The following is a 14,420-nucleotide window of genomic DNA, read 5'->3' as shown; positions in this document are numbered from 1 at the left end:
GTTATTTAACTTATTTTGTGGCTTTATAAAGGAACGAATTATCTGTTACCTACCAATATAATCCCTTTCACATATTGTAGCCGGTTTACATTGCCACATAAGCGTAGCCTAACATGTAAGCGATGACATGGCAATAATTCAAAGCGTCCCAATAACCGAAACGACGTCGTATTGGATGTGAATCGTAGGGAGCACGCTTCGATTGTTCAGGTGCCTCCGTATAAATTGAACACTTTGTTGCCCTAAAATGGCACATCTGCAAACTTCTTTACCCTAATCGTGTCTTTAACTTCACTCCAAAATTGGAAAATGCCTTCGCTCGCACCTACAGAACACATCTGGTCTCCAAACTACCACTGTTACATGGAGGAGAATTATTCCAATGGTGTAACCAACGAAGACATGGCCATCAATCTACTGCAAACCCAACTGAAATTGTCTCTCATACGGGAGGACTTCCAAGACCAGTTGCATGAGCTCGGACAAGGTTTTAATCGAGACTTGGATGCCATGAACCGTGAGGTCGATGACGTTCGCGCTGGTCAGTTGGATATCTCTAATATCGTTGTTGATATTAAGAATCATTTCGTTTCTCTGCAAGTATCGTATGTGAAGATGGTCTTGGAGCACAACAAACGTAAGAAAGTGAAGTATTGTATTGGGATTGTTGGTGTTATTGTTGTGGGTGTGTTTACATACATGTTCTTCAACTAAAAAAAGTTGTGTAGGTTAAAGCATTTCTATCATGGGTTTGTGTTTTGGTGTGTTATTTAAGTTGTTTAATATCGATATTAGTAATAGATATTGTGTCTGGTGCTGGTAATAGTTTGTGCTGTTGGTGCATAGAGTTGGTGGTGGTGTTGCGTGGGCTGGTGATGGTCATTGTTTTTTGATGAAGTTTTTTGTCGATGATCTTTGTAATAGGTTATGGAATAGGAAAACGTGATGTCAACAAACCCATGGCTGAAATGTTGCTTTATATATTATTATATAAAAAATTGGCTTACACATGTTTCTGTGTCTGTGCATGAATGAATGAAACATTTGGGGGTTGTATATGTTTCGATAACTTGTTCCCAGTCATGTGGATCTTCATCGCTGGGATGGGACCACAAGCCAAAGCAAATTGAATATACCTTTTTTAAGCAGATACACAGGGACCACAAATGGTGCAGTTAGGGAAAAGGGACAAAATTAAACATTAACTTTGCACACGAGGCACAATGCTCCTTGTCTATAACCCTTTTTTGGAAAAAACTTTTCTAAAGTGCACCTTTTCTTGTTTCATTTTTAGTGCATTTTTTCCTTATTCTGATTGTTAAAGGATTAATAGGCATATAACGTGCTACATGAATAGGTTAATGGATTAAGTCGCAGCTATCCTGTTACAGAAAATGACATAATTACCCCCACATCCAAAATTTTACTAATGACACAAGTCGATCCTAAATGGTTAATTTATTTATATGAAGAACATACCCATACTTGATTACATACTGTAAATGGCTAAACCACCGTAAATGACCAAAATACCCCTAATTTTTTTAAATTGGTAATGACTAAAATAACCCTGAAATCCTAACTTCTCTACAGTGGCTACAATTCTCGTATTTCTTAGTTAATCCACATAAGTAACATACGAATACCATAATAACTTAATGTAATGGAAAAGACCAAAATACCAATACCTATGTAAGTGAATCTAAAATAGCATATACTAACTTACCATACCATAAAACAACATAACAAACATCATTTCGTTTATTGCAACACACATTCAATACAAATACCAAACCATTATCTAATCCAAATCCATGGCCGTTGCACGACTGCTACCTTCACCTCCCATGTTTTTAGCAAGCTTCATTTTAATAATTCTCTCTGACTTCTTCCTTTTGTTAGGTGGTCTTACATGTTGAACTTGACGAACACGAGCATTGACCTTGACCCCTTCCGCACGTCCATTGACTCCCACCATTTTCTCTTCCTGACCAGTTGTCTCCAATGCATCCCCTGCATTAACCATTACCTCATCATCCCCACCCCCTTTTGTAATGTTCACAGACTCCTGCGTAGTTATAATTTTTTGTTTCTTTGTCCCGTTTCGTTTGGATGGCCCTATAACTTGACTACAAGTAGCTAGCCTTGTTGTGACCTTTCTCTTTGCATATGCTACAAGAAACCTTCTTCCATGCCTTTAAAATGATGTGTTTTCCAATCCATTAAGAAGCATACCTTCTTCTCTTTATGTTTGGCATGCCTGGCATACGTCGTTTCAATGGAGACAAAGGGGGTATCAAGTCAGTAGAAAGCCACATGTTTTTTCCATTCATCCCATGGATTGGTTCTTTGTAAGTATTATGGAAGAATGTAGCCAAGTATATTGGATCTACATATGTCCCATTAGGTGTGATATTTAAGTAGGATAAGGTGGCAACCGAATGTACGTAGCCATATCCGTTAAGTTGTCATAGCCTGCAATTGCATTCCTTTTTTTTCAACATGAACAATATATGCCTCGTCCATTTTCCTTGCCTCAAACTTCATTCCTCCACAAGATACAACCTGCCAATGCCTACATAGATGAAAACCCAACATATTATGAGATGTGACCAGTAAGGTATGGATGTTATTGGATAAGTGTACAGACCTTTGCTCAGTCTGGAGCATATTCAACCGTATTCTAATATTTGGACAAACAGAATAACGATTCCATCCTTGTCCGGTTAGTTTCATAGTCACCATCCTTTGCATCACATATATACGAATGTCCTCTAACATGCTTATGATTGGTTTCTTCCGGGCATCCAAAAGCACACTATTAAAGCTCTCTGAAAAACCATTCTCTATTGACTCACAAGAAGAATTGTGAACTCTGAAAAAAGCTAAAGACCAAGTCTTTGGATCTCTATCTATAAGATGCACAACTGCATCAGGATTTAACTTTTCAATCTCTTTCATAATCCATTAAAATGTGCTTCAGTTGTTGCCTTACTCGCTTTCCAAAACAAATTTTCAAACTTGGCTCCACTAAATCTCTTTCTAAAATTCGTATAGATATGTCTAGCACACTGCCTATGTTCAGCTGTTGGAAATACTTCTTTTACTGCCTCAATCAAACCATACATAAGTCATATGAATGCTTGAAATTAGAATTGCAATTACTAATTTTAGAACATGAAATATTTATGTACCATACCTTGTGTTGATCCGAAATTAGAACCAAACCTTGTCCTTCATTCCAACATTACAAATCTTCTGAAAGAGTTTCTATGAACCATTTCCAATTCTTTTTGTTTTCCACAGAAACAACCGCCCAAGGAATTGGGAATATTCCATTGTTAGCATCCCTACCAACAACACAAAGCAACTCCCCTTGGAAAAAACATTTTAGAAAACAACCATCTAGGTTAATGATCCTCCTACATCCTCCCCTCCATCCCTATTTTACTGAAGCAAAACATATGTACATCTTGCTGAAGTAATTCTTACCATCAGACATTGCATCAACACTAATTTTAACTGTCGATCCATGATTTGATCTTCTAATCTCCTCACCATATAGCCATATTCTTGCGTAATTTTCAGCTAGTGTGCCTTCAACTAGAGTCAATGCATACTTCTTGGCTCTCCTACACCGACTCATATTCACATCAATGCCAAAAGTGGTTTTTACCTCCTCTCTAAGAAATCAAACACTCATCTTTTGATTGTTATAAAATTGTTGCTTAAAGTGGGTCCCTATCCATTTGTAAGTCACAATTGATCCGAATTTGAAATTCTTTGCACAATTATGCTCACCAATAAGATACTTTATCTGGAAAGACTTATCATCAGTCATCCAAGAACCCCAAACCCTAGATATATATTTTCCATCACAACATTTGGCAAGTAAACGTCTACTATCATTCTTAACAAAACATAATTGATAACCATTCGCGACAACATAGTTACAAAGCATGTGTTTCAATTGTTTAGGACTCTCAAACCTCATACCTAACACAGGTTCCTGCTCCTTCCAACTGAGCTTATCATTGAAAGTATTTGGCAACTAGGGATAAACATCTTCATTGTCACCCATGTCTTCTTCAAAAGACTCACCTACACCTGCATTCTCACCCATGTCTACCTGAATCCCATTATCCTTTATGAAAAAATGAGGCTTCTCATGGTCATCCTTATCGTCATCGGCATCCTCATCCTCGTCGTCATCCTCGTCGCCATTCTCTTCCTCATCGTCAACGTTAGCCACATCCCGATGCCCTGTTGCAACTTCCTTAATCAGTCTTGCACCACCAAGTACCTCTTCCTCTATGTTACCAACAACCTCGTCTTTGTGTTCTTCCAACCATTCATACATGTTACTATTCCCAAAATGGTCTACATACATAAGGAGTATAACACCACATTCATATGCAATTGTTATAAAGTCGAAATAATCTGGGTCATTGCTAATTAAAGTCAAACCTTTTGGAAAACCAATATCAGGTTGGTACTAATAGAGCTTCTCACACTTTTCCCCAGTGAACCTTTCGATGAACGCAACGCACCCGTCCTTGTCCATGCCTGCGAAATCGATGTCCGAAAACCTCTGAGTAATTCCACATGTGTAGCGTATGGGGTTTCTGGCGAACATTCCTTGGAAGTGCACATCTACTCGTAAGAATACAGGTTCCATGTTTGAGGTTTCAGAAGCAGAAAACAAGAAAGGGTTTATCGATGAAGTGATGAACAGTGGAGGTAAAAGGGCTCTTTTATAAAGCATATGCCGACGGTAAGAAGGAAACGACTAATTAATGACATGACATTACACGGAAGACACAGTCAGCATCCGATGTGGTGTTACTAGAGGGAGGTGGACTAAAAATGATCGGCTGACCCCTTCACAAATGAAATAAGGACTTAATCGATCCGACAAAGTGTAATTCGTTTCCTTATAAAGCCACAAAATAAGTTAAGCGGCTAAATGGGTAAACCCTAGAAACATAATAGGGCATATATGTCATTTTCCCTTCTTATTTCAAAATAAACACTATTAGTAAAGATGGTGGCCCTAATAAAAAAGAACCTATGGAGGGAGGGGATTCAAATAATTAAGGCCTTAAGTTGTTACTTGGTTGGTAGATGCACTTAAGTGATCCCGCGCGAGAAGACTAGTCTGTTTAAAATCCTTGAGTTGTAAAGATCGATTACCTTAGGGGCTTGCATGGCTGGTCTGTTCAGCAGCTCATAACGGATTATATTTCTTTTGTGTGTCAAGGTAGCAACGGTGGTTTCCATCCAATAGTCCAACTATACAAACTAAAAGACCGACTCTTTTGTTCAATCCCAAAAATGATGGAAAGGTAAATATCAATATGAGTTAATGTTAATATTTTAAACAAGAAAATAAATATCTAGGTCAAAAGGAATTGTATAATATATAAAAGTGATACTTTATCGACACTGACAGTATATATATTGCATCGTATCTCATATCTTTTGATAGTGACATGGGTTGGGCTATTTGTGATTCTGCAAACAGTGGAAAACGTGTTCCAAGATCTGATGAATACAACCACAATGGAAATTAAAAGATAACAAAGCTTCTCTGCCACCACTTTACAGATCATTTTGATATATCAAAGATAAAGACAGTAGTACTACTCTTAATTAGCATTTCCATTTCAGGTTCCTTAGCCTGGTTAGCTATATAATTTCCATGTGACTTGTCGGCAGGAAGACTACAATCTGCTTTATATATGCACCCATCAACATGAATTTACAACCAACTAATTAATATATAGAGATGACTTGGAAAGTGTCGACATCATGAATTGAAGGAAAATCAGCCTCCCCTCCCCCAACCAACAAAAGCGAAACCACCAATTTTTCTATTCTCAGTTGAGCACACAAGTCAATTCAATCATAGAATTCACCCTATCTTACTTTATTCTATTCTTTAAATTTGCTCACTTCTAATCACCTGCAGTAACGATGAGACATAGATGACACTCGCCCAACTAAAAATATGTTACTTCTTGCCATCTTTATATGCCTATAAATATCACCATGCATTATTCAAAACACATTACCAAACAACTTAGCATTAATTAGCTAATTCAGATATAACTATTTCTGAATAAGTTCTTCCAGACCAGAAAGGCAACCCAATCAATCACAGCAATCCATCAAAATATGGATCCAAGATTCTTACAACATGTTATGGGAATTCCAATTAGATCATCAACAAAGGGACTACTATCAACTGAACCTTATCAACCCCATTGCCCTCTTTCTACTACTTCTTCCAAGATCAATGGCATAGAGAGAAAAGACAGTTTTGCAGTCTGGATTAAAGATTATGGTAAAGTTTATTTCTCTAAACTTGTAATAATAAACAACTCAAGTTCTCTCTATCTATGAATCATTAAATATCATTATTTTCTTGTATGCAGTTAGTTTAGGACCCAAACTAATCGAAATCATGAAAGACAAGTTGAATCATGGTGCCAAAATCTTCCAATTTGGGAGCCAACGCAAACCATTTAGGAAGCGCTTCAGCATCAAAGAAGAAGAGAAACTGTTGCAGGCTTCTCAATGCTGTTTGTACACTACAGCAGGTGCCATTGCAGGTGTGCTGTTTGTGTCTACAGAAAGGGTTGCCTTTTGCAGTGATAGGACCATCATAACGTATTCTAGGACAGGCGAGCTAGTAAAGTTCCAATATAAGGTATGTAGGAGGGGATTCGATCGGAAGTACTTTCCTCTCATGCATGCAATTCTCAGATTTTGAATTATTTCATGACCTTTAAATTGTTCTGTGTAGGTTTCTATCCCACTAGGAAAAATTAAAGGAGTTGAAAAGAGCGTGAACATGAAGAGAACATGGAGCAACTGCGTGGAGATAGTAACGATTGATGATTTCAACTTCTGGTTGGGTTTGATAAATTATAAGAAAATATTAAGATACCTTCATCATGCAACTAGTCACGATTGCTTATGCAAATTAAGTTGATGATTCCATGTATATTTCGAATGCAAATAGTCCTTTAGTCATAGTTTATTTGATTGTTTCCACGCTTTCGTTGCACAACCACTTTAATTCTCTTAATTATCAGAAAAAATATGTATATATGTTGATATAGGGTTTCAATGTCTCGTCTTCCCTAACTTTAAGGTTAAAGACCACTAACTGGTTGTCACTACAAGAAAATAACTTTAATTTCAAGACAACTAACAGTCTATACCGGCATCAGAGCATCGTTAAAGCTTTTCTAAAACATTTTGACGATAAGTCGTCGGAAACTTTTGCCTCCCAATTCCGTTGACTGGAATTTTGGAAACCATTTTGTGGTTAAAAAAAGTTGTTCGGGTGTTGAATAAAAAAATATGAAACTATGTGTTGAATAAAAAAATATGATAACTGGAAACCTTTTAGGGTAGATTTTGGAAAAATAAATACTAAAATTTGGGTAAATCAGAAAAAAAAATATTATTTCGATTGTTAATCCAAAAAAAAAAAAAAAAAAATCAAATTACACTTGTTTTTATAGAATTGACATATGTTTAAAATGATGTTTTTTAGTTAATATTTTTATTTATGGTTATTTTGTTAATATTTTTGGACAATCGTTGTTTGGGCATGTACTTTAGCGACGATAGTGTCGTTGTATCCTTCAACGTCCTAGAAACAAATTGCAACATCCTTCGTCTTTATTAGGTCATTGGGTATATCCACAACACCGTCACATCAAAAATCAAAAATGGTATTGCATCAACATCATTTCATCACCACACTTAAACCAGACCATTAGGCCATGGGTCATGGACCTCACGACAGACGTTCATGGCCATGTGACAAGTTGTCAGCCACCCGTGGCGAGTTTAGAACGTAAAACCATATAATTCACTATTTAAGTTAAACCGATTATTAAAGAAAATAAACAAAAAATTATTAGTTGCGGGTTTGAATCGGGTCGAGTCGTACAATTAAAAAAAAGATTTAAAGTTCTTACAATTGTATGCAACTACGTCTTATATATTGATATATTTTTATAATTGTATGATTACTAATATTTTCTAAAACATTTTTTTTCAATATATGACACCATACTATATATCACTTAAAATTTGATCACTAGTTTTGCTTATTGTAATAACGCTTAAACAATTTTCAACAATATTCCTTTCCACCATAAAAATAGATAGATAAAATGGGAAGATTGTCATATTTCATCTTGGTAATTGTGTGACTATTGAAAGAAATCTCTCTAAAAACTTTTTTTTATTAGAAAGATAGAAACAGACCATGTCGAAGATGTAATAAATTCCTTTGCGAAAAAAAAATAACGAAAAAGTTTAGATATAATGATGTATTGGTATTCTTTTCCTTCTGCTTTATTTAATTATTTGTTATTCATTTTAAAAAAAATCCATGTATTTGTATATTTGTTTCTTTTAATCTGGCCCAGCGTGCACAAAAAAACCGGTTCGGGAACCGAACCGCCTCATAAACCGGTAAACCGGTTTGACGTGAACTGATTCAAGAAGAACCGATCCGGTTTGAGAACCGAATCTCCGGTTTGGACAGGTTCGAGATTATAGATGTTGGAACCGGTTTAGAACCGGTTTAGTGGGAACCGGTTTAGAACCGTCATCATCACAGCTCCTTATCGCCATCGAACACCACCATCATCACCTAGCTTCACCATCTCCACCGGAATCATCGCCATAAACCACCACTGCTATTGCAGCTTCTCCGAGCCACCACCTCCCGTGTTTGCTTTCATCGGGCAAAGGAACTCCAAAAGCAAAATACTAGAGAAAGGAACTCGATATATATATATATATATATATATATATATATATATATATATATATTACTATTTGTTCTGCTGGAAAGTTACTTCAAATATATATTAATATATATATGTATTGCATGATGGACAGAGGCATGACTACTAAAAAACAAATGCATGATCGACACATGCGTGTACTTTTATGCATACAGACTTTTTTCTTTTTTATCCTTTCTTACTGTGAAACTCTATTTTCTGCAGGAAAGCAACTCCTTTTTTGCTGTCCATTTTAAATTAAATCAACAAAATAAAGAAAGAAACAAAAAAGTCCAATGAACCGGTTTGAAGAACCGGTTTTCTCCTGAACCGGTTTTCGAGGAACCGAACGGGTCTATAAAGTTCATATATTTTTATTGAAGAACCGGTTTATCCTTGAACCGGTGTTGACCATATTGACTTGAACCGAACCAGTTTTAAGAACCGAACCGGTTTGAAAAAAAAAACCGGTTTGTACACCACTAAATCTGGGCGTAGTATACAATGTTTCTAACGTAGTGGGTTCCTTTCCTTTTGTTTCTATAAATGGGCCTAGCTCAATTTGGATGGACATTGTTTTTCTTGGGTTTGGATTTAAACTTGTATCTTACTAACACAATAATATGAAATTGACAAAGGAACCATATCCGTGATAGGTTAGATCAATTTCTAATATCTTGATTTGAAACGATAGTTATTTTTTTAAGAATAAGATGGTCAAGACTTTAAAATTTTGTTTCTCATGATGATAATCTATATCTATATTTATATATAAAAGGGTTAATATTGTAAGCGTGTAATAAACTTTTTGCTTTTTTATTATAAATACGTTATTGTTTTAGAAAAAAATTAATTGGTAGACACACATAGAATTCTTTATTTTAGTGATACCCAATTAACAAAATATTGAAGTTGCTAGTCTTATAACTCTATTTTTTTTAAACAATTGTATGGTAAATAGACAAATAATTCGTTGTCTATTTATAACATTAACGTAAAGATAAGGTGTTTGTCTAGCATTATTTATTATACATTTATTAAACTTTTTTATATTAATAATTTTATAATATATTAATTATAATTTGTTATTTTATTAAAGTTTGATGCACATGTTTTTTTTTATTTTAATATAATTAGTTACATGTTATATTTTGATTATGTGTTTCTTAGGATAGAAAATATTCAATTTTCATTTTGAATAGAAAATATGGCTTTTTTTTAACTCAATTATAAAAAGTTTTGATGTTTCTTTTAATTGTTTTCTAATTCAAATGGTATATATCTTATAAAGGCCTGACATATATCCTGCTAAAACTGTAAACGTTGCCTTTAATCGAAACAACATTTATCATTTTTAATAACAAAAAAATAATTACATTAGAAAACGGATGTAATTATAATAGTTCTTGATGTGATGTTTTTTCATGTTATAGCAAGTGAAAATGTTAATTACATGTCTTAGTATGTAGATACAACAATATAACATATATTAGGTTTAGATTGGAATGCATTAAGATTATTGTTTAAAAGTATTATTTAATAATAATTTAATTTTTTATTTACAGAAAAGTGAAAACACATAAACAAAAAATGACAAATATAATACTTCAGTAAACTCAGTAAATGCCCCGGCAGATGATGAAAATACACATCAAACAAACTTACAAAATCGATCAATTAATAGATAAAAAACACACATCGATCTAAAATCTATGAATATATGAAGAGATGAAAACACACATCTAACAATGTCAAGACCGAGCGATAGATAAACCACACATCCAACAAACAAAAATTCCTCTTCCGACGATGTCCGCAGCATTACGTTTGTTTTTTTTACAATATTATTTTCTTGAAAACTAAGAAAGCCTAAACAAAAGTGAGATTCATAAGAATAAAAAATATTGTGAGGATTCATAAGAAGAATGGCTGTATATATGCATGCAAGTTGGTCCCTCATATCAACCAAAATAATCTGCAGAGGAGCAACTTCCATCTTGGAAGTGATGGAAATACCTGTCGTCTCTCACTGTGATCAACCTTTTTTTGACTTTTGAGATTAATTTCATAAAAGAGTGGCAATCATCACACATCTTCCCCGAGGCCTTTATGATAAAGATTGGTGCCATGTCATGTGCATTCAATAGGGCATAAGCTACTGCAAGCTTCTCGCTGTGATAACCATCACATTCACATGAGTCTTCCACAACATTACCAGCATCTGCTTTAATACTAGCAAACAAAGACTTGATTATTTTATGATGCTTAGCAAATTCTGGGTCACCACTGACAAGCGAAACAAACTTATGTGTTTGCCTCTTAACCTCAACCCAGCTCAGCTCGGGTTCTTTTTTTCTATCCCTAACTATTTTCGTCAATTCAGTGAGGTTTGCAGCTCCAAAACTTTGTAAAGCTTCTCTCTCATCAGCCAACCATTCATCAGGGACCAAATCTGCAAGTGGAGTAAGCATATTGTTTTTATCAACATTAGGAGCATTGAGCATGATCTTCCAAGCATAGGAATCAAATTTGATTAATGGTGTTGATGCCATGAAATTAAAAGCTTCATCTGGTTGTCCAAGCACTAAATCAGGTTCGATGCCCCTTCTGTTTCATTAACTCATAAAAATAGTAGAACCCTTCTTCCACAAGCCCCAACTGTCCACAGGCACTAAGAACAGCAACAAAAGTTGCATAAGTAGGATCTAATTCCCCTGATTCCAACATTTCTTGAAACAAAGCCAACGACTCGTTTCCAAAACCATGAAGGCAGTATCCACATATCATCATATCCCAGGTTCTGATATCATCAGTCGTCATACTAAAAAACATTTTTTCCGCAGCTTTAATGTCGCCAGTCCTTAGGTACATGCTGATCAAGGCATCCTGGACTTTCTTATGACCCTTGAATCCAGTCTTCTCTGCAAATGCATGGAATAAATTTCCCAAACTCATAGAGAATAATTGAGCACTAGCATCGAGTATTACACAAAAGGTAGATTCGTCTGGAACAACATTGTCATGTTGCATTTTCGAAAATAATTTTATTGAAGCCTCAAAGAACTCATAATCTGAGGAACCATGCATCATTGTTGTCCATGAAACCACGTCTCGAGCTTTATACGCGCGTAAAACATTCAGAGCATCTCCAACATTTCCACAGTTCCGATACATCTTGACCATTGCAATTACATACAGACACATCAAGCTCGACATCACTCTTTAGCAGCTTGTTGTGAACTTGATTCCCCAATTCCGAATATTGAAGGCGAGCACAAAGACCAAACATACTTATATAAGTAGTTTTGTTCCACACCATGTGATCATCAGCCATCATTTTCCTTATGATATTCAATGCCTCATCCAAGAAACCTTTTTCAACCATGAACATATTATATGTGGAGGTATCCGTTTGAGGGATAGAAACTAAAACCTCCACAGCCCCTACCACATCCGACAACATGCGATACAAGTGTACAAGTGGAGTTTTCACGTACGGATGACACTCTAATCCAGATTTCAATAAATACCCATGCCACTGTCTGCCTAAAAAAACGTCCTCAACTATTATACAAGACGTAAGCACGAGTGCAGATTTATAGTGGTTAAGGCGGAAATCCCGATCAAGCTTTGAAACCCATTTTGATTTATATGTTCTAAGAAAACGAAAAGCAAGCCCCTTTGGGAACTTCCCCGAAATTAGGTCGTCACTCCACGAAACTACGTTTTGTTTATTCATTTGATCAAAATCACGGCGTGCAGACATCAGTGCTTTAAATTTTGATAAAATATAGAACACACCATTAGTGCCGTACTGATCATTAGACACAATCGAACGAGCGTGGATTACTTTGCCCATCTCAAGTTTCTTAGTCCCGCAGTAGTTTAGAAGCTTATCATCGTCCTGTAGAAGACGCGTAGGGAAATGCGTGGGACGAATCAGGGAAGACATTACTCTATTTCCACCTTTGTTCACTGATTCCCCTTAAAATACTCCTTGTTAAATACTGAAATCAAAAGTGACATAGATTAGATATTGACGTTTGGTTCGCATATAATGTTGTAGAAGGAATTGAAATTTATCATGGAATTGGAAATAGGGTTTTCATATGTTGTTTTAAAATAAAAAGGGATAAAATGGTAATCTTGTACTTTTCTTCACGAGTTGAAATTTAATTCCTTCCTCTTCGTGCTCATCTCACTTAGAATTTCAATTCATTCTCAAAAGTTGAACCAAACATGAAAAAGTGATGTAATTTGATTCCAATTCCTCTTAATTCCATAGGATTCCTACCAAAAACAGCCCATGAGAGTTTAGGTTAGTCATTGTTGTTTATTAGGAAAATGTATCAAATTAGGATCTACTTAGCTTTATTATGATTCAGTTTCTTATATCAAAACAGCCACATAATAAAAATAATTATCGTAAATACGAAAATCATCCCTACATAATGCCTAAAAACGAAGGAGAGCACATAAGGTTGTATTTATTAGGGTAAAAGTCGATCTTTACAGCCAGTTAATACAGAAAAAAATAAATAAATAAAGCACACTAAAGCTTTTACACCACTATAAACCATTTACCTAAAAATTCCAAAGGCAAGAAACAATACTAGAGAAGGATCTGATCTTTACAGCCAGTAAATCCAAAAGAATTGCAAAAGCTCGCTCTCGAAAGTGCTTATAGATGAGAACAGAAGTAACTGGGGGCATTAGCAGGATTATGTTGAACTTTTGCTGGCAAACACACGAGTACAAATAGTCGTCGCTACATTGAGAGGTGAAAAAAAGAGTATAATGAGGATGAAGAAGAGTTTTAGAGATAATACCTGAAACGTCGGTTTAGGGAATGCCCTCATTATATTTGATTGTGTGCCAAGTCTTGATCCTTGAATCTTGATAACTATTGCTATATATTGAGTATTGAGTGATAGATTTCGTTAAAGGAAAACATTTTATTTAAATCAAAGCTTGAGTTAGCCATAACGACATAACTATGGTATGTGGATTATTTTCTAATTTGTGTTGCAACTTGCAAGTGATATTTGAATGAGAAAAAGACTAAAAAACTACATCCCTTAAAGATTTTCCACGAATTTAGTAAAAATCAAAGCATATTCCAAAAATAGCCACCAATTTGGCATCAAAACTACGTCAAAAAAAATGGCAAGTTTGACCTGCAAAATAACAAAAACATAATTTTGAAATTTTATAGTAGGAATCTTGAAAGATCATTTTCAAAGGAAGAAAAGTTTTATGTTGTAATTTTGACATGGGGAAATGCAAATAAATAATACTCGTAGAGACTTTTGTAGTATGACCTTCAAAGTCCTCTACGATTTTTTTGAGTAAAAAATCTTAGGGTTTTTTTCCGAAAAAAAATGTTAATTTTTAAGTTTTGTGTATTAGGAATCGTGAGATATCATATTCAAAGAAAATATTGCTACAATAAATTGTTAGATTGAGAGGATTTTACCAAAAAAAAAAAAAAAACAAATATGGTGCAAAAATAAGAGGGAAAATGCCTTACGGCTTACACATGATATTTGTTTGGATGGATCGGTTCGATCCGATCCAATCAAATGAATCTAAATTGATTTCGGT

General features: G+C 35.0%; 1 protein-coding gene and 1 long non-coding RNA gene across 2 annotated transcripts; one reads left to right on the top strand and one right to left on the bottom strand.

Moving 5' to 3' along the window:
• The first annotated feature begins 5,965 nt into the window (after positions 1–5,965).
• Positions 5,966–7,122, top strand: LOC145166037 (GEM-like protein 7). Its single transcript, XM_079084966.1, has 3 exons — positions 5,966–6,346; positions 6,438–6,712; positions 6,809–7,122. The coding sequence occupies exons 1-3, from the start codon at positions 6,178–6,180 to the stop codon at positions 6,995–6,997; spliced, it is 633 nt and encodes a 210-aa protein (XP_078941092.1). The 5' UTR covers positions 5,966–6,177; the 3' UTR covers positions 6,998–7,122.
• Positions 7,123–10,584: 3,462 nt separating this feature from the next.
• LOC145166039 (uncharacterized) lies at positions 10,585–13,715 on the bottom strand. The gene is made up of 3 exons (XR_013740332.1): positions 13,646–13,715; positions 13,401–13,553; positions 10,585–12,823 (listed from the first exon to the last, which is right to left on the bottom strand). It is a non-coding gene; the product is annotated as an uncharacterized LOC145166039 (long non-coding RNA).
• Positions 13,716–14,420: the final 705 nt, after the last annotated feature.

Source organism: Lactuca virosa, chromosome 3 (assembly GCF_052849685.1).
Source record: "Lactuca virosa cultivar CGN04683 chromosome 3, Lactuca_virosa_CGN04683_v6, whole genome shotgun sequence".
Classification (NCBI taxonomy): domain Eukaryota; kingdom Viridiplantae; phylum Streptophyta; class Magnoliopsida; order Asterales; family Asteraceae; genus Lactuca; species Lactuca virosa.
The sequence above is the reverse complement of the archived record's forward strand: the minus strand, read 5'-3'. Positions and strand labels throughout refer to the sequence as shown.

What these genes read in the sequence shown, in the direction of transcription:
- LOC145166037 (XM_079084966.1), top strand. Translation starts at nt 6,178, where the DNA reads ATGGATCCAAGATTCTTACAACATGTTATGGGAATTCCAATTAGATCA. An exon ending in AGTCTGGATTAAAGATTATG is followed by an intron (nt 6,347 to 6,437) that starts GTAAAGTTTATT and finishes TCTTGTATGCAG; the next exon opens with TTAGTTTAGGACCCAAACTA. An exon ending in TAGTAAAGTTCCAATATAAG is followed by an intron (nt 6,713 to 6,808) that starts GTATGTAGGAGG and finishes TGTTCTGTGTAG; the next exon opens with GTTTCTATCCCACTAGGAAA.